Here is a 25,486-nt window from a genome sequence, read left to right as displayed (position 1 = left end):
TCTCCCACCCCCTCCATTCCTCCTCCCTTCTCCATTATGGAAGGCTTTTCTCGTACTTTTTTTTAACAAGTAGATATAAATACATGTTAGGCTTCAGTATTTTTTTTTTTCAGCTAGCAGATTAATGGCACATGATGATATTGCTACAGAGAAAAAAGCCTTGCAGTAAAGTGATCTGGACTGCAGGAGATGTTTTGTTCCATATAACACATTTTGATATCAACAGAATAGTTTTAGTTTACATGGTTTAAAATAAAAGCCAAAAGCAAACCCTGGTTTTGATAACACACACAGGATTTTCTGATTCTGACCCTACTGTACTAATGACTGTACTGATACCTACTGAATGGTTTTCTCTGGAAATACCTGATCTGTGATGTTCTGTTCCTCTGTTATTGCTGTATTTTTCTTTTATTTCCATGTCTTTCCACTTCAAAGTGAATGGGAAGAATTTGCATGTGACTGGGTTATGATTTCTTAAGTTGTTTTCCTTGTGTTAAAACAGATATTCAGTGCCATAGAAATTTGTGGAAAATACTGCTATGTCTTCCTCAAATTCTGTAGTCTTGAGTAAAGGATGATTTTTGTGGAAAGTTCAATAAACCAGGTAAGACTAGTATAGTTCTTTGTATGTTGGTTGTGTTAAGTATGCAATAGGCCTGTGTAGTTACACATAAGCTTAATAAAGGAATAACATCTCTTCAAAATTTCCATGTACTTAAAATTATCTAAGGCATAGTTCCCATTTGAAGAAACTGGGCTATAACAAAGCTACATCATTACTGATTTTTATATTCACTTGCTTTATTTTTGTGGGGAATACATGACAACTGTGTAATTCTATAGTAATTTGCATGCAGGAGTTACTGCCTCTACTGAATCTGTGATAAAATCTCTGTGGCTGCATATTAGTCCTGGAGCATTGAAGGATGCCTTTAGTGGTCACCCCTCCTCTGTCTTGGGCTAGAAGAACTGAGGAGCATATAAGCTCAACTTTCCTATTCTTTCACATAATGTTGATCTAGTAACTTATCCTTCTGAGGAATACTGCAAATTAGGGGCCACTTGTCCTACCAATTCCATTTTTTCTCAAACCTCCTTCCCCTTGTACTGATGGTGAAGTGAAATAAATCCAACTCTGCTCATGTGTTCCAACCACTTTGTATGGCCGTGGTGGAGCAAGGAGTCTGTACTGGTTACAGCTGGGACAAAAATCACTGAAGCTTTATACTGAATTTCTTAAAACCAGCTGTCACAATGTTGGCAGGTTTCTTTTACTAGTTAAAGCTTTTACAAGGGAAGGGGAAAAATATGCAATGGTATTTCAAGGTAATCCCCCAATCTACAAATAAAAATAAAGTTAAAAGTAGCTTACAGTCAAATAATGATTACAGCACTGTTCCAACAATAATCCTGTAGTGATGTGATATGAAAATGATATAAATGCAAGCTAAAGACCATGCAGAACAGTATTAAAAAATGCAGCTGTACTCATATAGTCTCTTTTCCCATGCAGTGGCTTTGATAAAAATGTGATTATTTTAATGCTCACATTTCATAGTTATGATTAAACTGATAAACCATTAACAACAATCACTTTACCAAGATGATATTTTTTATTTTATTATTCCAACATCATTCTACACTGCTAATTGGTAAATTACTCATTCTTGCTCTCATCCTTTCAAATGTTTTCCTGTTGTTTTTCTTGGAATGTGTATGTAAGCAAGTAGGAAGAGGGAACAAAAGTGACTCTTAAAAGTACTTCTGTATCCCTTCTGAGGGCACACTTCTTTTATTTAGTCATACTGTGTTTGTGATTTAAATTCCATGAATTGCAGTCAAGTTCTGCTCGGTGTGAATAAAGATGGCATGGTCTGAACCTAAACTCATCAGTATATATTTATAAAAAATAAAAATAAACACCCTCTCCTCCTGTATTGATTACATTTGTAGACTGACCTTGATGTGTCTGTGCCACATAGAACGAATAATTTAGTATATGAGTTAATTGATCATTTACAAATACACATTCTTCTTGTGTGGAAAGAGAGAGAATGTTTCCTTGTAGTTGATTTATCCCATACTGAAATAAAGTAACAATGTTGGTATGCTTGTTAAGTGTTTTTTTCTCCCCCTCTCTGTATGTTTTCACTCTGAGTGGTTTTGAGTATTAATGGATGCAGTTGCACTCTTTGAGTAAATAATTGGGGAGTTCGGTTATGTGCATATATTTGCTTTTATGCAGAAGTGTTACAGTGTTGCTGTTGGACTTGTCTTAGCCGTTGTTAGAACTGGAGAGTGCCTCGTGTGAGTATGCCTAGTAGAGCAAAGATCCTGTCAGCTGAATGGGCTTCTCAGCTTTTCAGGTGTCTTTCTCATCAGGGCTTCAGTTATTAACAGAAGAAAAAAACATTCAGCATTATTTAAAAATTTGTTTTTAATGAAGCCCTATACTTTTTTGTAAAGTGTTAGATATTATTAAGTTTTCATTTGCTCCTGTGCAGTCAGTGTAAAGTTGTCGTGCAAAGATATTTCGATTTGAGCATTGTTGTTGAATAGTATGGTGAACCGGACACTTCAGATGGTAAATACATCGTAATTTTTATCTTCCTAATCGGCTGCTGTTTCGGACAAATATTTCACAGCTTTTCCTAGTCTTGCTGTAGATGGGAATGTACCGCTTGCTGTTTAATGAACTAAGGGAACCAATTAAGTCCAGGAGCACAGTCTGTACTAGTGGGGTCTGGATACTTAAACTGTGGTTCTCCTACTTGTGCCATGCAGATGTCTGTGTATCCCCTATAGTAAGGGTGATAAGCTTATGGTGTACAAGCTTGTTCCTGTCTGCCTTGCGCTCGGTCCTCACTGCTGCAGGCTGGGCGGCTTACTTGATTTCTGCTCTGTTGTCCTGTGTCAGGAGCGTGTCAAGAGCCTTTCAGGCCACATTCGGGAGAGGGAGCGTGGGATTCCCAGGAAGGGTGATGCCGGCAGCCCGCAGGTGTGGCAGGCACTGCCTGCCCTGGAAAGTGCCTTCATACCAACAGGTTGTTGCAGTCTGCCATCATTTCCAGCTTGTGTGTGGAGTCACACAAGGAGTTCTTACTTCTTCATGTCCCTTCATCTGGTTCTCATAAGCGACATCCAAATTCCCTCCCTGCTGGAGAGAAATGCTGCCTTTGTCAGCTAAAAACCTCAAGTTACGCTTTTCTCTCATCTCTTTCTGTTTATGGAGGGGTTTTTTTTGCAGAATTCCTCTGCACGTGGTAGTAGTTGCTGATTTGGGGGTTTTTTTTGCCTTCCTACTTTTTGGTTTTTTGCAATGTAACAGCAGGGTGATGTTGGTTAACAGGGTTTTGTATGTCAGTAGTGCTATTTACTAGAATGTTGTTAATTTATTGTACTAGAGCAGGGAAAATATGAGAAACAATAATTTGTTTGCAGTCTCGGAGAGCTAAAAGCTTCTTGACTAGAAAGATATCTTTGGGACCACTGCAGCTATAGGAAAATTGTTTTAAATTGAAATGTTAAGTTTGGTTGAATTTGGTAGGTTAAGACCTAGCTTAACGTGATGAAATTTCAAATCTCGCCCATAAAGCCAGTGTGAAGTTACATTTTTTTTTGCTGTGTTTTAAACTTGCCTTGGAGAACAAATAGCTGTTCTTTGTTTCAGAACAAGCATAATTATGTGGAAGTGTGTTATTTTTGTATTATACAGGCACTGCATGGAAATATTTCCATGTAACTAGAATGAAATATTCAGCACGTTTAAGAAGAAAGAGCCTTTTGGAAATCTTTGGTAAGGGAAAAGATTACTTGTATGATGCAGTTTGAATGCATAAGTCTCATATGTATGGTATGCCACCAGTTTTAATATCTTGATGGGGTGACTGGATGGGTAAGCTGGACTTGTGGACCACAGTGTGGGGGAGGAAGGCAGATGGGGCTGCATCCGAGAGCAAGGCAGCGTCTTCCTGTGGAATGCAAACAGGCTCTAAAGGCCTCTCTTAGGAGGAGGGGATATTGTAATATTATCAGCAATGTTGTGTTGAAAATTGAAAACCAGTAACTGAAAGCACATTGTAAAGAAACAGATGATTTTAATGACTCGGAGAACGTTTTTAAGGTTAGTAATCAGCAAACCACAAAGAAAATTGTCTTGTGATCAGAGTTCTGATTTTTCACCGAAATTGAGAGCCTAGTCAAAGGTAATCCATCTTCTGTTCACTTAACATATTTTTTCTTAGCTGTACTGCCTACCAGTTTATTTAAAGAAGATTTTTTATATGTATGTACTATTAAATAAATGACAGAACAGAAACTTAACAGCTTTGTAGCTTTTTGGAAGTTTCTCTCTTCTGCAATAACATCTCATAAAACTTCAGAAAAGTATTTCATAGAAACAAATTGTTTGAAAAATCAGCATTGAGTAAACACTGGCTTGCTGATAGTAAAATGCAGCGTGTTTTTATACCATTGCAGCAGCTATGCTTTCTTCAAAATCTTTTTTTTTTTTTTTTTTTTTCAGCAGAAAAGTCTCTTGTTGATTTGTGGTGTGTTTCTAGCCTTTTTGAAGTTTCTGCATGATATTTCGTAAGCTCTGTACATCAGGGTTTTCCTGCCAAATGAAAGGGAAAGAATCTTAGATGGGTAACATTTTCTTTCTGTGTTACGTGATATGGAATTTTTTTATCCCTGACCCAATTTAGGTTAGAACATTTCATTATGTAAAAAGGTATGTATAGTATTTGTCAGGGTTGTTACAAAAAAGGGATTAATTGAACAGTGAACTGTGTCTTCATAACAAAGTTAAACCGGTTTGAAATTGTAAGGTTACTGAAAAATAGGATGTAACTCCTCTTCAGAGATCTTCTTTTCTGTCACGTTCTCCTCTTGCAACTAGCAGGTGATGTGAAGTCTGCTAGGACAGTTCTGGCCTCTGGCTTGCTCCTGTCAGCCCTCTTTCCTGCAGGCAAATGACGAGCAGGCTGCAAGTTGAGTGAAATTTCATGAAGTGATGATGGTGCTTGACTTGCTGTTCTGGGGAGCCATCGATACCAGCAGCGTTAGAGGCGTCTGTGTAAATACTTAAATATTGTATGTGCCTTTTGCATGTCCTTTGAAATTTGGGGGGCTTTTTGTCATCTATCTTTCATCTAATGTGAAAAAGTGTAAGTATTGTGGTTCAGCATCTACCAGATGAGAGTCTACCAGTTTTAGAGACCCTAAAATAATTCCATATATTTTTATAAAAATGATAGCCTCTTCAGGATAGACAAGGTCCATGACAAATGCTACATGATGGCTTTTGGGGAAAAAATTGCAAGGATACAGTAATTGGATGAAGATTTTTTTTTTTTATAGATTTAAGTGCTAATGAACAAGGAATTTCTTCAGGGACTTCAAAAATTGCCAGAAGGATGATGGCCAGTATGGTCCTTTTCTTCTGGAGAGTTTCTTTGAAAGCCAGAGTGTTTTGGGATGGAGAAGATCTTCATTCTTTCTAAGAATGATTTTTAGGCTTATTTTATCAGGAAAATAAGACCAATGTCAAACCAGACCTTGAACAAAAGATGTTGCATGCCAGAATTAGCAACTGACATCGTCTTTTTCAGAGTCCTTTCTGACTGCCCATGAGTTTGACAGTTTATATCACAACCTATTAAAAAAGTTGTGGTAGCAGTGATGTTTAAAAAAGCAGTGGTCAAGTGAAGGATGATAACATTAGTATTGATTATTTTTTTATTATTTTCCATTCTGAAATGTTTGGATTTCAATTTTTTTTTTTTTTTTTAAATCAGAGACGGAATGTTTTAAGATGTGTGTTTCCTCATGCAAAAAGGCAATTTCTGGTGGCCTGCTTTACTTTTTGGTGCATTATACAAATGTTCATACCGACATTCATATGTAGAGAACTGGGGATGTTTACTTTGAGAATTTGAGCGTACCTTTATATAAGCAATTCTTTTGGATTTCAAAATTTAAAAAACCGTGCAAAGGTGCACATACTGTTGCCAGCTTATAGTGAATAAGAAACTAAGGCAGTACTGCTGAGACAGACAGTCTGCCATCCATTCAGTGTTGACCACATGTTTTTGCTTGTGCACTGTCCTGTGCCTGTATGTGAGCACAAAATTAACTGTGGTTGTGTGCCAAACTTTATGGAAGGCCTGATCTTGTTTATTACTAACCAACAACTAATTTGCAGCTGTAATCCTTGTGTTTGCCCATTCAGTAATCTTGAAACTGTGGAGAAAGCTAATATACCTTCATATGCACTGCATTTGGAAAGCTTAGCAAAGAATGTGAGTGACACAAAATAATTCCTGATGTTGAAAAATTATGTTAAATAATAAAAAAATATAATAAGAGATTAGCATATATAGAAGCTGGTGAATAATGGTGGGATACAGATAGTGGGGGAAAAAATATCCGAAGATACTTTCATATGAAAGTGCTGGTCTCCAAAGAGACTACTTGCTAAGGCTGTGTGTGTGCACACAGTTTTACCTAGCAAGCATTTTTAGGTGTTACTGTTAATACAGACAAATATGAAATGTAAAATATGATGTAATGTATATAAGGCGGGTTTAAAAATAGCATGTAAAGTAAAATATTGCCAGTGTTTTAAAGTGGTAATTTAATTGCAAAACATAAAACAATTACCTAACAAGGTGCGCTGCTGAACTGACGTTGCAAACCAGGGCATTTAAAAGAACACAGCGGCTGTCTTGGCAGCTCTCCCCTAACTCCAGCCCAGGGTGCCATCGTCACAGCTCGAGTTGTTCTTTGCTGCTTGTCCCTAGCTGCAGTTCAGGTGCTGTGGTGATGGCAAAATACACCTTACTGCCATGAAAACAGGGAAACTGTATCACTGCACGAATAAGGAAAATACAGAGGTTGGGTGTGTTTGCAAATGCTGATCCGTCCTGAGGGGTGCAACAATTTGTATTAATGGTGCTTGCCCTCCACCAGCCACGTGGTGAAAGGGTAAACCGCTTACCTAACCGTGCATAACTTGCATTGACTTTTTAATTCATAAAGTACTGTAATGTCAAATTCCTAAGTTGAAGTTTTTCATGTTTTAAACAAAAAGGTTTATAACAAACTGTTCCTCATGCTACGGTATTTTATAACATCTTTGTCTTTTTCTATCATTAAGAAAAGTGTTTCTGTAATGTTAATTAGCTAGTAACTGCTGTTTTCAGTGTGCTTTAATTACCGTATGTTGCTTGATTATATGTTATGAAATAAACTTAAGGTTATTCTAGATTGTTAAATGGTGAGCTAATATATAACTACTGTGCTTAAGATGAGTTTTTTTCAGATACAGTGGTGGGGATTTGGGGAGGAGGAAAAGCTAAAAATGCAGTCTCATTCTTAGTATATGAAGACAGTTTTAAGAATTGCCTCCTAGATTTTAAAATTACTATTTATGAGAAATATCTGGTAAAATACCATGAAAATACTTTGAATCATAACTGTGCATAATCATAGAATAGATTGTAAAGATGTAACTCTTGGGTGATTTGCATATGTGTTACTAATAGGCATCCTTTGCTGACAAGTCTAATTGTACAATGCAAGAGACTTATCATTTCCTATCACTAAAGAATTTAAAAAAAAATGCTCCTGTTCAAATTACATTTAGTAATAGTTACATTATTAGTAGATAAATTACATGTATGTAGTTCTGACTGTGCGTGTAAGTAAGTATTGCTGCAGTGACAGCTGTACTTTTTAAATAGCAAGTTGTTTAAATAACTTGGTGCTCATGGGCAGTTTTATATTCGATTCCAGATAGAACAATGCTAAATAAAAGGTTGTACTTAATGGTTATGTTATGTTTGGTCAACAGACCAAAAAAAGTAAGCTAAGCTTTATAGATGAGTTCAAACTTATGATAACAAATACATTTGATTACCTTCCCTGTTAAAATAAAAAAGTTGAAAAAAATTTTGAGCAAAATTGAGTATTGTATCCTGTAACTTTTTTTGTCTCCTTTAGGAAGATATTTGCAGCAGTTTTTATATTGGCTATTGATGTAACTGATCTAACACTGGAAACCACTAAGAACTTTAATATTGTTCATGTATAATTGCCTTAATCTCTGGTCTTTGCGGGAGATGGTGCTTTAAATACTCAAGAGGTTTTTTCCATGATGTTTCTTTCTTGGATTGATAGGAGAAAATCTGTATTTGTTTCAGTCGATTGTACATAGAAATAAACAGTTTAAATTTTCAGTTGATGCATAACTTTTTCATTTGCTTTACTATATATCTTAAATTCTAGCTTCATCCCTAGTTAAATTTTTGTGGTTATGTTCACATATTTCCTCTCAGATCTTCCAGAAGTTCAGTGTAAGCAGCTATGTAGCTCTGATCATGAGCTAACCTTGCAAATGGTGCAAAATATATGAAGATAAATCCTGTATTGTGCCAGTTTATTCCCCCAAAGATTTTTGTCGTCATTTCTTTTACGGAAATGTTTTCAACATGACTTCACCAAAAATATTAACTCTCAATAAACCACCAGTCAATAAATCATTATATTCAGGATCTTTTAGTTTTATGGGTTTTTAAATAAGTTTCTCTTTTTTTAAAGAGTTTTTCTTTGAAGTAGAGTAAGATTATGGCTCAACAATGTCAATACCTAGGAGGATAAGGTCAGCTGGGGGGGGTGGTTGGTTGTTTTTTTCCTGTAGCCTAATAAAATGTGGCATTTTAAGTGCTGTAGAGAGGGTCTCAATTGTGGCCGCTCTGGCAGTTAAGTAACTGCTTAGGGACACTGAAGATGCATTTTTTTCATTTAAAGAGAATAAAACCAGTAAGTGTTCCTGCCTCTACAAATGTTATAAAATGTAACATACCTGTTAATTTCCCTTATTTTACTATTTGTAGTGGGGCTTTGGTACACAGCAGTTGTTTTAAGTATCAAAGTCTCACTGTCAAGTCACTAAATGGTAGTATTTTTTTCTTCTTTTTTTTTTTTTTTTTTTTACTAAACTTACTGCTGATCCTGTTAAATGCTGTTGGTGGCATTTTTGTATGGACAGTTCCAAGTCTTCTGGATTCTTTAGTCGCCAGATAACTTGTGTTTTTGTAGTTAGTGATTATTTACTACTGCATTTTGATGCTTTGTACTTTGATGAAAATGTTGTAACAAGAATAAAGTACTTCTACAGTTAACCTTACAGAGTTGTCTGGTGTGGGGAAGAGTATCTTTGGGGGCGGGGGGAATGGGAATTTGATGAACTGTTGTTATTAGTATAGTAGGCAGTGTATAACCGAGATTTTAAAATGTTTGAATTTAACTTGTATTGAAGGTTGATAAAAAATACAAATGAATCAACCTGGGCTTTAGGTGAAAAGATTTTAAAATTTAAAGATTTTGTGCCTCTGAAGGGATTGTTTCAGTGGTTTACTGAAACATTGAAGAGAAGGAAAATGTTTCTTTAACTCTAAACAGACGGAATTGAGTTGGGAATTGGGAACAGAGGGGAGAAAAAAAACTTTAAACCCCCCTTTGATTATGATTATCATGAAACTGAGCTTTGCTTCAAGATTTTAACCAATGCTATGTTTTCATAATTTAATTGGTATTTATTTTCTCAGATGTAACTGATTTGGATTTCTTAGAAGATGTCTGTAACAAACTGGATCCATCAATAAGTAACTCATTTACGGCATTATTGTACTCAGTCGTGAGAAGTTTAATTGCAGTTTGCTTCCATCATTTTTCTTGACAGCTGTTGAAAATAATGTGGCAGAATTGGATTTATACTGACTTTTAGGAAGCAGATACTTGTTCTAAAGCAGTCAGGGAGTGCAAAGATCCATGCCAATATTCAGAATTCATATTTCCCTTGAATGGAAGGTTGTGATAAAATGGTACATGGTGTGTTTTCATTGCCTGTTGAAAGACTTTCATGCAGTTAAAATAAGCATTTTGATGGTGGTTGAATTAAGAGTTTTTGTCAGTCTCTTCTCATCATGGATGATTAGACTAAAACGTCTGCTTGTCTTGACTTGAGATCACCACAGCTTCAGATAACATGCTTTGTGATTGAAGGTCGAAATATTTTGAATTCTAATAGGCTGCCAGATGAATTGCTTGAAATAGACTGTAAAATTTCAAGGCTTCCTTTTCCATCTGCTGTGAAAAGAACCATTGGGAATGGTTGAGCTTGATGATCATAGAATTACGGGATGGTGATTCTAAAACCCTCAAAGGGAAGTTGCTATGGAGATCTAGTTCCAAACTGTGAAATGATTCACCTCTGAAAGGCTTCAGGGTCTGAGAAGCTGAACACATCATTGTTCAGGTGGTCATTGGTTAGGAAATTGCTGGTGCCTGTGTAATCAGCACTCCTGTGGTAGTTAACGATCTAAAAAGGTTTGTTCTGAATGATGTGGGACAACAGCAATGTGCATAAGATGGCTTCTCTCAATCATAGTTTGCTCAGCCTGGTGCTTGTAAAAATACAGTGAGCTAAATGGCAGAGAAATGAACTGCTTCATTGAGGAAGTCTTTTAAAAACAAAATTCTTTTCTGTGATGGATTTGACATCTAAAGTAAAAGGAGAAGAACTGTTTCAGCTTAAAAAGCTGTGGTTAGATGTTGCAAAAGTGTCCCATTTATATATTTATTTTGCAAGGGGCAGAATGGCAGGGCTGTGTATTTGTATTTGCTTGCGGGCTAAAGGAGTAGTACTGTTGGAAATGAAGATTTCTACCCAGTCACACCTCGGGAACATAATGAAGTAGCCTTGATATGTTCATATTGCTGTCCCCCTCCCCCTACCCCCCCCCAGTTTTAGGGTGTACCGGACACTCTGCTTTGACAATAATGGAAAAAAACCCCACCCTGGATATCCAGGATTCAAGTTAATCAAAGCATATGTTTTCTTTCTTCATTTCTAACTTACTCGCATGTTTTCAGGATAGGGAAAGGGAATAAATAGAAAATGTTTGCATACATGCATAAAGCAATGCGTTTTGTCAACTGGTGCTAAAATTTGCCAGCAGATTCTTAAATTACTTGGAAACTTCAACATACACGCAAGTATTTAACGTACTTTTTCAAGGAAGGCAGAAGGCATTTGCTCAGTGTACAAGTAGTTAATGACTATAGCTGTCTGTACCTAATTCAACATAAAACATTTTCTTGACCATATGAGATTCAGATAAAGAAGTTTGTGTTATTATTTCTTGCATATCTGCTCAGTATCACCCTTGTCGCAATCCCTTAACACAATCTGTTAATGGGATTTAGTAAAGAAGATGCCAATGGCTACTAGATGGTGCCAGATAGTTACAGAACACAACTGACATGTTGCCTGATGTAGCTGCCATTGAAGTAAAATGTTACTGGAAAAAAAAGCAAATCCCTGAGTGTTACAGATTACTTCACTAAAATAATGTACAAAATAATGAGTTCTTTACTTCCCATGTAACTGGTCAGCCAATCTATAGCAAGTAATACGTTTAGTTTTCTGTTGGGATGCTGTTTTGAGTTTTAGGAAGAGGAAGGGACTAACATCCAAAGTAAAATATTAATGTTGAGTTTTATCTGGTTAACTGTTACATTAAGATTTGAACATTGAACAGGAAATATTGCAAACCCGCTTTATCAGGTCTAGCATCTCAAATAAGATGCAAATTATATATTACCTTTTGTTTTCAGTATTTCAGGAGCTGTTCTGAAAAGATCATTTGATATATCTTGTGATTCCAAGCCTGTACCATTATGTGAGGTCCTAAGAACTATGGCATTGCCTTTAATTTGTTGAAAAGTAATCACTGCATGTGAAAAATCATGTATGAAGAACAAACTGTGTCTTAACCAGCTAATGAATAAATTTTTTTAAAATTATTGTTAGCAGGCAGCACTCTTACAAAGTTTTAATTTATTTGCAAAGGATAAATCTGGATGAACTGTATTGCTACTTTTGCATTAAGTTTATATACTACATTATGAATGTGGGCCAGAATGTCCAGAGGGAAGGTTGTATGATGAGGCACATTTTTATAAAGTAAATTTACTGAGAGGCTCTTTGCCTTTGTTTTTAAAGATATTTTATTCATTTAGCAACATAGCACTTCATTGCAAACTTATGTAGGGCATATGCATACATAATGGCACTGATCAAACAATTTTTGCTTATTTAAGTCTTTATCAACTCTCATTTTTGTTATACATTGGCTGGCCTTTCCTCAAGCATGTTTACTCCTCCTCACCTCCATTGTGCAATGGAATAGGTCCTCAAAGGAGAAAACACTCAGATATGGAGAATAAGGCTCTTTGTTAACAGTGGTGATCTGAGTTTACAACTCCTTATAAATACCCTTCTAAAAACTCAGTTACTCTTTTTGTAAACAGTGACTGATCTGTAAACATAACTTATTTTTTTCCACTCTGCCAAATTCCATAATCCATTTTTATAGCATTTTTGTGAGGCACTGCGAGAAGTTTGACAGTTTTGTAGTGCTCTTGTTTTATCATAACAACAATGTAATTTTAAGTTTCAGAATATTTGGGAACTGCTTAGATAACTAACTCCTTGTAGCTGAAAACTTGTCATTACTGAGTTTTGTCTAGGTATTTATATAGCTTAAGACATTGCTTTAAATATTTTTGAAGAGAAATTGCCTTACTGAAACAACTTTACACCCTTCTTTGTGGGTTCCAGGAGGGTTGTGTTTTTGCATTCTGTGCTGAATGGAACTGTCTATTCATTATTTTACAAAGACTAATAACCCTCCAGGGTGTTGAAGAATGCAGAACAGAGAGTTGAGCTAGCTCTGCACAGGAGCCAAGGTGGGCTCAGCAGAGTCTAATGGCTTGGACTTTGTTGCAGCATTAGATATCCAAAGTGGTTCGGTAGGACTACAGTCACAGTAACTGCTATGCAGTGCTATGCCAGGCCCAATAAAAACTTCAGGGCTCAAGTGGATTTTTTTTTTTATATATTTCTGCAGCTTTGGCATAGTCAATCTGTGACCCAGATAAATTGTCTGTGAATAATTAAAATGTTCCCTGTATATCTGGTCATTCAAGGCCAGATAGAGCTGCCCTGTGGGTTTCTGCTGATGGCTGCTAGTTGCTATTCGTGATCTGTGTAAGTATATTGTCTTAGAAAAACACAGTGTTAGCAATTATATTTTGTCATGGTGACTGTCAGAGATTGTAGTTAAGACTGACACCGTAGAGGTTGGCACTGAGTATTACTAAAGAGAAGACCTTGATGACTGACCGTCAGAAAGAAGGGGTAAAATGCACTGTGGAGATGGTGGTGGTGGAAGTCATCTAAATACATAGTTAAACATATAGGCACGTTCCCACTTTCCGAACGGTTTCTGTTTAGGAACCATGTTTTTGTACAGTGTAGATGCCATCAGATTGCAAATACATGAGTTCCAGTCTACTTTTGAGTAGAAACATTGTCTTCTGTGGCAAGTGTCTTCTGTGAACAGTCTGGATATGTGGTACACAGAGGCATGTTAAAATTTATCCACCGATGTTTGTGGCCAGACCTTCCTGCGTGTACTAACCTTTATGCAGGCGACGCTGCCATGGGAGCGCTCACCAGGGAGGGTGATACTGTGGAGACTCTCCCTTCTTCCCGTTTGCTTCTCTGTTCCCACCTTGAACTCACAAAGGAAGGTTTTCAGTCATTAGAACAGAAAGTAACATAACGCAGAGCCTGGCTGAGCTCAGGTTGACAAGAGCACTTGTCTCTGAAGCAAACGTTTGCATTCTTCAGCCTTTTTGGCTTTTGGACATTTTGCAGTGGTCCAGGCTGGGTTCCAAATGCCCCTCCTTCTTCCAGTTAACACAGTTGTACTTTGGAAAAATCTGAACGCAGAGGCTTGTTTTTCCTAGGGAATTCTTATTTTAAACAATTTATGTGGTATGTCAGCCATCTCAAAGTTTTGCATCGAGTGCTGCCCTTCCTAGTGTCTTCTGACAGTGAGGCCCTGCAAATTACCATGTGCTGTGATCCTGGGTAAAGTGTGCTGCAAGAAGAGTAACCAAGGAGTTTGTCCCAAGCACTGTTTGGTGGGCCATGCAGTGATAGTATTTCAGATATATGATCAAGGGCAGTCAGAGTGAGCCCTCTGCAAACAGAGGCATGAAGGGCTCAAAGATTTATTCCTTCAGCTGTCAAATAATGTCCTTTACCCAGTGTGACCAACTTGATAGCAAATCTCAGCAGGTAGAAGGTTTTGCCTGCAGAGTGTTGACTACATCCCAGTGGTGCTAGGATGAAAGAGCAATGGCAAGTAAACACATTTTACATCTGAAATAAATCACTAATATTTGTCACACAGACTCAAGGGTAAGGGCTCTGGAACAGGATTTTACAGATAAGCTCACTGGAGCGACTGTCTTGGTAACAACTTTCCTCTGTTAAAACTGCTTCCACTAGGAACAGAATTGTGGTTTCTTCTGCCAATTTACGTGTCCTGAAGTGAATTGCTTTGCCTCAGTGTTTCCCGGGGAGGTTATAATTCTCATCTCTGACCTTGTGCAGTACTCACTTGATGAGTACTTTTATGCAAATGTAAATTCTTTGTATGCTCAAGAAGTTGATACTACAGTCATTTAAAATCCTGTATTGCTGCTACATGCTCTCATTGTGTGTCTGCCGGTGCAGAAATAGACTTGCCCTTTTTTGTCAAATACTCCCAATAGATTTGATATTGAAAGGACTGCCATTCAGCTGCTATTTCAGACTTTTGGGGAGGGGTGCTTGATTTGCACTCTCTTGACTGGTGTGATATTAGGGCTCAGCAGGGTAAATGTAGCTGCTTATCTTTTATATAGGTAAGTAATGAATTTGAGTCCTAATACCGCACCAGTCAAGAGAGCCCAAAGCAGCTGCTTTTACCATCCTGTCTCTGTATAGCCATATGGTACACATAAACTGTAACATTGTGTTTGAAGTAATTAATGCTGCAACTAATATTCTGAACTGTTTTTCTGTTGCTAAGATCAGCTAAACTTGAGAATAAAAACAAGTGGTTTTAATGGGAATTAAAACCTTTTCTCGTATTTCTACGATGCAGGTAAAACAAAGTAATTATTGCCACAGTGACTGCTTGCATTTTAAATAAACTTATACATATTATTTAAAAAAAAATCTAGTTAACTTTAAAATATGTAAGTTTTCTTGTCATTTAGGGTTCTGTGAAGCTGATCATCAAGAGGGTTGCAAATCATTGGCGGTTTCTATTTTCAGAGTTCCACATCCCAGAGTAATTTGCTTTAATTTCACCCAATTTAACCTATACTTCACACCATCACCATTCAGCTTTAATAGCTATGTTCTATGCATAAGAAAAGCAGATAAATGTCCACAATTAGACTGTGAGTGATTACAACTAGTTAGGGCTTTATGAAGACAAAACTTAAAGGGCTGTAGCACAAAACAAAGCCACAAAAGATGTCTGAAAAAATTCTTTCTTCAGAAGTCAAGGTTTACTACAGCATTTTATTTAATGTTTTTTGTACTTGATTTTGCTTATGTTGAAGATGTAGGCAGGTGCACCTTCTTCAACTGAAAATTACTCTGCTTAAAGAATATTAGGTTTGTGTTACAGGTGATTAATTTCACTTGAAATTAGCTTGCAAGGGAAAACATGCTAAACCTACTTTATTTGTTGGTTCTTTGTTAACACGTGCTACGTTTAAGAAGCTGTAAAATGTTGACTCTGACAGTATTCTTTTGCCCTTCTAAACATGAGTATGCATAGTAAAACGTACCATCATCAAAGTTTAATACGTTCTATAATGTTAAATGTACTTGTACCTCAGTCAGAAATAGCGGTATCTTTTACCATTTAAATCTTTATAATACTCATGATAGCATGTCAAGCCAGTCTAAGTACAGATATCATTTATATTTTAATGTTTTTTGACACTTGTAGTCTTGTTTCTTTTGATAGCTCAAAGAAATACCCTGCTTCCAGCTCTCACCCCAGCCCACCCCACCCCCAAGTTACCCTATTTATTTCTTTTTGTTCTCTCCCCCATCCAGATAGATATTATTGCTCATTTATTTCAGGGCTTATAAGAGGGTATGTATGTGTATTGTGATGTGCCATATCAGTCTGTGATGAGCAGCTCTTTTTGATAACAGTCGTTGAATGTATGCTGGAGAGGAAGTGCAAGTATCAATTATTCTGTATGTCTGTTTTTTGGTGGTGTTATTAAACATTCTCTTATAGCTTATTGACAAAAAAGCCTGGTCGTTACCCTAAATACCGATGGGAGTTTCAACTTGTGATGCAGTTCGGATTCTGATCAAATTGTAAATATCCCTCTTAATTACAGCATAACATATACCAACACAGTTGCTTACCTTTTGTAAATGAATACAAGATGCCAAAATGCTCTTATGTGGAGCTTAATATTAGCCAAATATTTTGTTCCATTTTACTGTAAGGGTAAGGATAATTAAAGAAATGAAGCAACTGATACATCAAATATAAATTAATCTTGAAGATATTCCTTAATTTCCATAATTGCAATTAGGAGCAGAATAAGATAAGTCTAGTAGTATTATTTTGATTTGGTTTTCAGCGTCTCAGTGGCAGCTTGGAGCAGCTAGAAACAATAAAGTTTAGGTTATAGGCAGCTTCAGTTTTGTGTCGAACTAGTTTTATATGCTATATCATAAAACTTTCAGTCCAATCAGCAACTACATTTAAATACTGCAAATTGTGGCAGCAAAACAATAATTCTGCTGATTAGCCCCTTTCCATTTCTTGTAAGTGAACTGTTTATGCTGTTGAGTACCTTTTGAAAAAAGAAAAAGCCAAAACAGCCTTGATTAGTCAAGGAGTAATTGGATGACTTGATTTTAGCAAGAGAATGAATTGGTTGATGATAGCCTGTAACTAAGTGTAGTGGTTCTGTTCAGATGAATACATAACATACAGTCATCAGATCTTGACAGGTATAACATAAGCAATGCAAAAATCTCTGGAGGCTGAGAGGTAAATTTTGTCAAAGAATTTTGAAGCTGATTCTTGAAAGAAATGGAAAGAAACGTGCATGCCATTAGATGATACTGTTTAAAATGTGGCATTTGTTACCGCTGTGCTGTATACATATTTATCTGCTATTACTTTTGCATGTGAAGAAAAGATGTGGTCTGTGTGTCCTGGCTGCCAGCAAGACCTGACAAATAGACAGTTCCTGTTCTTCCTCAGGGAAAAGCCAGAGTCAGGTTTCACATCTTCTCCAGCCAGTTATTCTGTTTTCTCGATCTTTTTTATCTAGTATCACTTGAAAGCAAAGTGCAGAACCAGCTATCACTGCGTTACTTCTTTAATGCCTCTTTTCAAATATTTTTTGGGCCCACCACACTTGGATCCAAACAGCCCAGATAAAGTGCTCAGCCGAAGATAAATCCTTCCCTGAAACTGAAGAATCCTTTAGGTTTGGGTCCACTGGCAACAGAAGAGGGAGCTGGATGTGGCAATGATCATTTCCAAGCTCCTCATTTCTAGTAACTTCAGGTTAAGTCATTACTTTTGGTGCTGTTAGATGGCAAAATGAATTCTGCTGCTGTGTTATGCATTACTATTATGACATGGGAAGAACAATAGATTTTCATTATATGCATTGGAGAAGGTCCTTGTCCATAGCTCATACTGTCTTGAGAATGCAGTGGTGTGGCTAGTTTTGGAGAAGTTCATATTAATTATCTTTTTTTCTGGAGATGAAAACTTCGGAAGCTAGACCACAGAGCCCAGCAGCCAGTAGCCTGGGAGGTGTGAGTATGCTGCAGAGCGTGGTGTATAGACAAGTTTCTGACCTTGGAAAGGACCCACATAGTTACAGAAGTTGAACCCTCATTATGTCACTAAGAAGACAGACACATTGTGTTTGAGGTTCACCACATTTAAACACAGTTCATAATAAGAATGGGTTTTACCTCTGACAGGTGACTCTGTTTATTCTCTCTGTTCTTCTGCAACTATCCCATTCTAGTCCTTTTCTTCCTCACCTGGATGCCCTGTTAGTATGAGTTTAGGGAACCTTTCTTCCCTCACTTTTCTACCAAGCTCTCTCAAGCTAGTAATTAGTTTGAGATCAAAATAAGACTACTGGATCTCCTTTTCTCTCTCTCCCCATTATTTTTACTCACTGATTCTGTTGTAGTTGGTGATCAGTATGAGCCAAGCGAATATCAGCATTTCTTTGTCAATGTTTATTTTTCATTTGCCTTCATCAGAGAGCTACATGTCCATAAACTAACTGGTGTTCTTTTTCTGCGTGATACCCAAGATAATCTTACCTGTTCATTCAGAAAACTGGAATTCTCATCTCTCTGCTGTCATTTTGCATCTGAAGACCTACCTCTCATCCTCCCTGCTTCTTCCAATTCAGCATATTTTAGTTGGTCCTTTTTATTTTCAACAGGCTGCTTTGCTACATAGTGCTTGATATCAACTCCTGATACTACTGCTTACTCAAGGTTCATGGCCTGTGTCCACCTTGTGCATTTTGATCATCGTACAGGTGTTGCACTATCTTTAATTGGACAGTGATGTCCTTCTCAGTTTCCTATTCGTTGTATTTTAAAATAGAGTTTTTGAGCTTTCTGTTTTGCTGCTGTGTATGCTGGAGGGAAGGAGGGGTTATCATATCATCTTCCCTAACAAAAGGCCTTGCTTGACAGAGGACTTTCACTCACTAATAAAGCAAAGGCAGAGAGACATTAACGATCTATATCAGGTAATATTTTGGATATTAATATTATACTCCTTATTTTCATCTTTGTGATTTGCAAATAATATACACATTTTCTGATACGTCCTATTTCTTGAATCAGTTTTACAACTCCATTTTTTCCTACTACTTTACATTTCTGTATAGACTGCTGTACTTTTTCCAAGAGATGTCATCTCTTGCACAGAGCCTAATTCCTAAGGTTTCCACCAGTTCTTGCCTGCCAAGTCTTCATTCAGCTCTGCAGACAGGATTGAGTTCCCTGCAATGGTCAATATGATTTGTGCTAGACCATCATTACAAAGCAGGCTTGAGGCTGGCATAACAGATCGCCCAAGATACATCCCACGTGGAACTTGAGACAAAGTTATAACTAAAGCTTTTTCATCATAGCAGTGTCTCTCCCTTTTCGTTTCCTTCTTCCTTGAGTATCCCATCATCTCACTTCTGGCTAGGCTGTCAGTCAGAGGCTGATCTGTTGTAGGTTGATGACTGAAGGCGGTATTGACAAACCCCGAACAAGAGATTCACAAATAAAGCTCAATGCCTGTTGGTTGTTAAGAAGAGCCTCTCAGTTTATGCCCAAATCTGGACATCAATGCCAGTTTGGCCTTTTGTGTGTACAAAATCTTATACCTACCACTTCCTTACAGACTCTGACTGTCTCAATGGGAAGATATTTAAATTTCTCTCCTCTAAGTGTTCCTGATAACTTAAGAAAAAACCAAAAAAACTGCCATGATTAATTTAATGGATCACCTGTCTATTTAAAAGGGAACTGTATGACCTTTGCCAGCACACCTGTTGACAGGTTTTCTTCTCTCCAAGTTAGGAAAATGCACTTTTCCTCTAAATATAGAATTGAAAATTTAAGCTCAAAATCCAGTGTTTTAATGGAATATGCAACTAGTGTTCATTTCTTCCATGAGATGAGTCAAGCAACCCAGTGAGGAGGAGAGAAAGCTAAATCGTTGCCTTGAATGGGAAATCATCAGCTCAGTAGAGGGGCTCCTTACTTGACCATGCAACCGTCTATTGCCAGATGGGTCTCTTGTCATCGATGTTGCCTAAATGAGCTGCAGGATGGCTGCTGACAGGGGCATGAGGACGGCTGACGGGAGGAGGAGATGGGAAGAAAGCTCTGGCAGAACGTTGGAAGTGTCTGTGGGTTAAAGCGTTTAGTGGACTGAGAAGAGAGCGATGGTGAAATGTATATATTCAGTTTTATAGGGGTGGAATTACACTGAATTAATTGGTTTTGGATGAATAAAGAACTGGATTTTTTTGTTTTTTTGTGAAAAGGAATGGGAAGATATGAAGAAATTAAGATAATTGCTGGAGAAGTATTTTACTGTTGTTGAAGAAAATGGAAAAAAATAACTAATGTATAAGCTGTGCTTTGTTATTACTGGCTAATTCACCTTACACGGGCTTTTTCAGAAAAACTTCATTCTTCCTTAAGACCAAAACAAGCTGTTTACTTTACTTTTTATGTTCTAAATGCAAGATCTTTATAGTCGTGGAGCTTTTCTCCTGGCTTTAACAGTGTGGGGGTTTGTTGTTGTTTTTTAAACCCATGGTCACCAAATGCAGAAGGAAGATGTAAATAACTTGAGAGTTTATTATTTAGATGGTAATGGAGACTTTTTTCTTGATACAAAGAAGAAAGGTAAACTTCTTACTTTTTTAGCTGCATAACTACTACTCACCTGTTGAGAAGGCGGGGCAGGTAGACTTTTCTTCGATCTGTATGGTGACGTCTTCCTACTTTTTTTCCCACTTTTTATTCAGTATTTTCCTTGTTAAATCACAACAGAGCTGTTTAAATTGTTTTCTACTATTTGTTCAGCCGAACAGCCCATGACCCATTGAGTCAGGTGCTGACTTTAATTGCCTGTCATTAGTATGGGTTAGTGTAGTGAGTTTCCATTTGACAGAGCAGCCTGTTCTCCCATCACGGCCACCATCAGAGTTGGATCTATTGCTGAGGTGATTCTCCTTGTACCAAGCAAGCTCACTGGTCATCTTTGGAGAGAGACAGCTGATGGGAAAGGAGGGAAATTCTGATAACCACTGTTTTAAAGACTTTTCATAAGTTTGTGTGAAACTTATTCTGACATTTGACTGTCAACAACATTTTAAACCTGTGTACCGTGTGTTTTGATGTAAAATCTTTATTGCTGAAACCACTGATTTCAGAAAGTTAAAAGAAAAGATGAAGTTTAAGATGTGCATGACAACAAAGAACCCCAGCTTTCTGTATATCAGTTAAGGAATTGTTTGTAGTTTACCCTGTTTGCTATCTTATATTTAGTACAAGAAGTGCCTTGGGGTTTTTCTACTGTGTTAAAAAAAAATTATTTTCATTTTGGTAATATTAAAATTATTTTCATGGTTGATTTCTCAGGCCTATCTTTAATGTTACAAGATAGGCATGCAAACGGTCTGAAAAATTGATCCAGGAATAAGTAATAAGCTGTTTTTAGTTGTTAATATTTTTATTTTTTAAATATGTATTGATTTTTGGTGGGTGGGGTGTTGGTGATGCTGCATATCTGATAATTTAAATCCTGGTTGAATTATGTTGCCAGATTGTCTTCAGAAGGGCATGAAGTCAGCACACATGCTTCAGTAATATCTGGTTGTTTTACCCTTATGTTTCCAGTTGGCAATTTGAAATTATGGCTTCAACTGCACTTTAAATATGTGATAATAGCATGTGTTTCTAATAAGGGCCAGCACCATTTTGTTCAGATAGTGTGAATGGTTGTCACTCATATATGACAAATGCACCTTCATCTGCTTCTTTGATGGCCCCCTAAAAACCATACCCTCAAATCAGGCCGATGAAATTAGCTGCTGTGTAAATTGTGTGTCTGAGTGGTTCATTATCTAATCACCGTCAGAACCACAGTGATAAAGTAGATTGAAACAGGGACGAGGTCTGCCAGATGATTTCAGGCCTTTTTTTCTAAGCTCTGTTTCCCTTGGAAACACTAAGAGTCGTTCAGAACTTCAGAATTCTTTGTCTAGAACTTCTTTTTTTCTTAATGCATAAAATTGGTCAGCCAGTGAGGGCTGCCAGGGTGATTTGTAAGGTTTTCTTTCCATGAGTCTTTTAGTCATTACTGCATGTATTATAATGTTCTGCAACGTTCAATTTAGCTACTATGTTTGTTACTACTAGGTTAGATACTATTAAATACAGTGGTACCTATTTTCAGTAAAGTGCTCTAGCCTGTTCCTATTTAGAAGAAACTCTTAAAGGTGTGTTAAGTGCTCTCGTGAAATGGCAAAGTGCTATGCTTTGTATGTATCTTTATAAAGCTTTGGATTCTGGAGTTGATATGTAAATTAACAGACTAAACCAGTACGATATAAAATATTGCAGGTGACACTTGCATGTGGACAATATGTCAGACCTACTGACTTTTTCATGTCAAACTCTTGTGGCTCTTAATAGTATGTTGTAAATATATGTTTCTTGTCTTTTTAGCTTAGTAAGTAATTTAAGTGTTCTTTTGTTTTAGGAGCATTTGAAGATGATGATATCACTCATGTTGAAGGAAGTGTAGATCCCGTTCGTGACATCGAAATAATACATGAGGAGCTTAGGCTTAAAGATGAGGAGCTGATCTTGCAGAGTATAGACAAGCTTGAAAAAGTAGCTGTAAGAGGAGGAGACAAGAAATTAAAACCTGAATATGTAAGTATAAGTATATGACCTATAAAAGTAGGTCATTAAGTACTCTCTGTATTAAATTGAAATTTTTGTATTGTTGGGCTTTGTTACTGATCTTCCATGTGTATAACACGAAACACTACTACTATTTTTATGTGTATGTTAAAGTAATTATTATTATGAATAAAAAAATTATTAGAATGAATTATTTGCTGTGTTGACAGTGTAAGATTTCACTGATAAAGCTAATTGTAATTTTTAAAATTTAACTGTTATTTTCTTGCTGACCCAGCTTTATATGAGAATTGCTAATGCTTCATCAAACTTACATCAGTGTTTAGTTGTAATTCAAAGTCCAGGACTCACTTCTGAATTATTCTTGCTGTTAAGTTCTAGTCTGTTGATACTAGTATTCCTGTAGCCACCGAGTGAATGTATTTTCTTGGTGTGGTTGTGCTTTGTGCCTTTTAGTGCATGTTAAATAAAGACCGCTAGTTGAAGTTAATTTTAGAATGTTGTGGAAAGCTGCTTAAATGAGCTCAATTATCACAGGGTAGTAGTGGTGTTTCTTTGTAAATTAGAAATGTATAGTAATTATCAACTTCAAACTATATTTTTGTAAATGATTATTTTACTGCCACTTGACTTTTGAGTCTGCTACACTTTGCCAGTAGTCTAGTTATTAATTTTTCTTTATTTCATTAATCTTCTGTAAATATTTCAGGTGGTATATAAAGCACATTCTCTAATTATTACAGCAGTGTATCAGTGTGGAAATAGACTATTTATGCCTAACGATTAAGTAGTAAAAAAATACTGTTTTCTCCCATGGCTTTCTAAGTAGAAAGTAGTTAGAAAAACAATGTCATATGAGTGCTGGTGCTTTATTTTATCAGTATTGAAGTGCAATGAAAATTTGTTGGCCCTACCTAGTATTTGGAAGTGAATAGGAACTGAAAGTGAACATCCTTCTCCAAAATACTCATCTTCATGATGCAGTGTTAAAAAGCACTTCTTTGGTAGCTTCTGTTGGTGAAAAACTAGTCTTCATCTGGCTTGAAAAGTATTTTATTCCCTGATTGGTCTAAGCCAGAAAAAATAGCTATTGTTGGATGATTTGAAGACTTGCACATAAGCCCAGAGAGAGAGAAGCAGGTATGCTTCATTTAAGGTCTTATCTGACATGTGTCAACCCAGCCTTGGGTACATGTGGGCAGTGATTTTTCTTTTTTACAAAAGGTTGCACCTGCTTAGAGCAACAGTGCTGCTTATGCCTACAGTTTCAAATAGTATCCACATAGTCTTTCACCTTTTAATTCATCTTAAAGGAAGGGGCAAGCAAAAATCCTGTCCATGGTGAATTCAAACTTCAGCCTAAGGCTAAATTTTATATTGGTTGTGATGCTGTTCTGCCCCAGTCCTTAGCTCTTCTCACTTGCTTTCTTGTGTTGCTGTCTTTGGAAACAGCTTTGCTCAGCTCCTCATGATGGAGACGTTCTTGTCCAGTTTTTGAGTGTATCTCTCTGGGTGCTTTGAGAGTTTCATATCACCCTCTATGTTCTTCCTGTGCTAAGGAAGAAGTCTGAAGTGTGTTTTAAATAAAACTGTTAATAGTCATCATATGACTGTAATGAGTGGTAGGTACAGTTACTGTTGTATGACAGAGCTGCTCTTACTCATTTTTTTAACTACAGGAAGTTGGTATGTGTTTGAAAACAGAAAATGTCAGATTATTCTCAAATCAAGGGAGACAGTAAATAAAAACCCCTCAAATCTGGAAACGCAATTTAAATTAATTAAAGAAAACTTTTAACTTTTAACTCTACATTATTAATCTGTCTTTACCCAGCTTCAGTTCTCATCCTTCTCTCTGCCTCTTCCTTCAGTCTCCAAACTATTACTTCATCTGTAGTTCATCCGTCAAAATCACTTGTCATCTTGTCATCTTGTGTTTCTAGCTTACACTTCCCGTCATTCCTTGGGGTTTTTTTTATCCTTTCTTTTTGAACACATGCACAGAAAACACCAGGTTCTTGAAGTCGAGTTGCTCCGCCAGTTCTGTTCTCAGTAACAGCTGTTACACTTGACCAGTCTCAGCTGAGTTTGTCAACAACAATAGAGGTTTCAAAGATATTAAATTCCTTTGTTTCATGGAAAGGGGTGACTGAACAGAATGGAGAGGCACAAATTAACGCTCCCCTTGAGACAAAGGCTGCACATAGGAACTACAGTCTCTAGGGAATCTCTTCAGGGAAGTGCTGTGGGGCATCACGTCTGTGAGTCCTGCTGATCTTGGACCTTCTTGCTTGTCTTCCTTTGACTTGTACGTTTGAATTGTAAAGTAGACAGTAGACCTTAGTAAAATGGACTTTTTTAATGGTAAAGGCCTGTGACAGCTCTGCCTGGTTACTTTTCTTTTCCTGGCTACATCATTCCTTAGGCCTAGTTACACAGCTTCTACAAATAGATTTGTGTAGTTGTAAGATTGTAATAGCAATTCTTGGGCTTTTCCAGCCACTAGATGGGTTTATTTAGATATTCAGCCACTGGGTTGTGAGGCACTCCTGTACGGTTTGCTTTGTCTCTTTTCCTTTAACATTTTGTGTTGCAGAGAAGACCTATGGTTGCATTTATGTAGTATACTGCGTGATAAACTGCGTGGTAAATGACTTAATGGGTCTAGGAGAGAAACCAGATGGGATTGGTGAAAAAAAAAAACCAGTTAAAGATTATGCTTTCCTAAAGCAGTACCCAAATGTTAGGACTGTATTTTGGCTGCTTGATCATTCTGTACTTTCTGAATCCTTTGCATTTTGCAGTTAGCTTGTTGGGCACAGAAAGAGTTCCCTGTCCAGCACAATTTGTAATGTTTTTTCTATGCAGCTTGCAGCTACTGTTTAAGGCTTCCTCTTTCCAGGGTGGAAGAGTCATTAAGAGACAGTATGGACTGGAAATAATACTTTTTTTTCAAACAGGGTGTCTTTAAAAAAAAGGGGGGGGGGGCAAGGGAGGGGCTGGGAGAGAACTTGGCAGGATTTGTCTTTTTATGTTATTTCCTGA

General features: G+C 37.0%; 1 protein-coding gene across 6 annotated transcripts in view; it reads left to right on the top strand.

The window, feature by feature from the left end:
- The window catches only part of OLA1 (Obg like ATPase 1), a 104,104-nt gene that overhangs the window by 27,495 nt on the left and 51,123 nt on the right, over positions 1-25,486 (top strand). For all 6 annotated transcript variants that reach the window (XM_069781454.1, XM_069781455.1, XM_069781459.1 and 3 more), the window contains one exon: positions 22,275-22,450. In XM_069781454.1, coding sequence (XP_069637555.1) covers positions 22,275-22,450 — 176 coding nt within the window. The remainder of the gene's footprint in view (positions 1-22,274; positions 22,451-25,486) is intronic.

Source organism: Haliaeetus albicilla, chromosome 4, assembly GCF_947461875.1.
Source record: "Haliaeetus albicilla chromosome 4, bHalAlb1.1, whole genome shotgun sequence".
Lineage (NCBI taxonomy): Eukaryota > Metazoa > Chordata > Aves > Accipitriformes > Accipitridae > Haliaeetus > Haliaeetus albicilla.
Note: the sequence above shows the minus strand (reverse complement) of the source record. Positions and strands in the feature narration are given on the sequence as shown.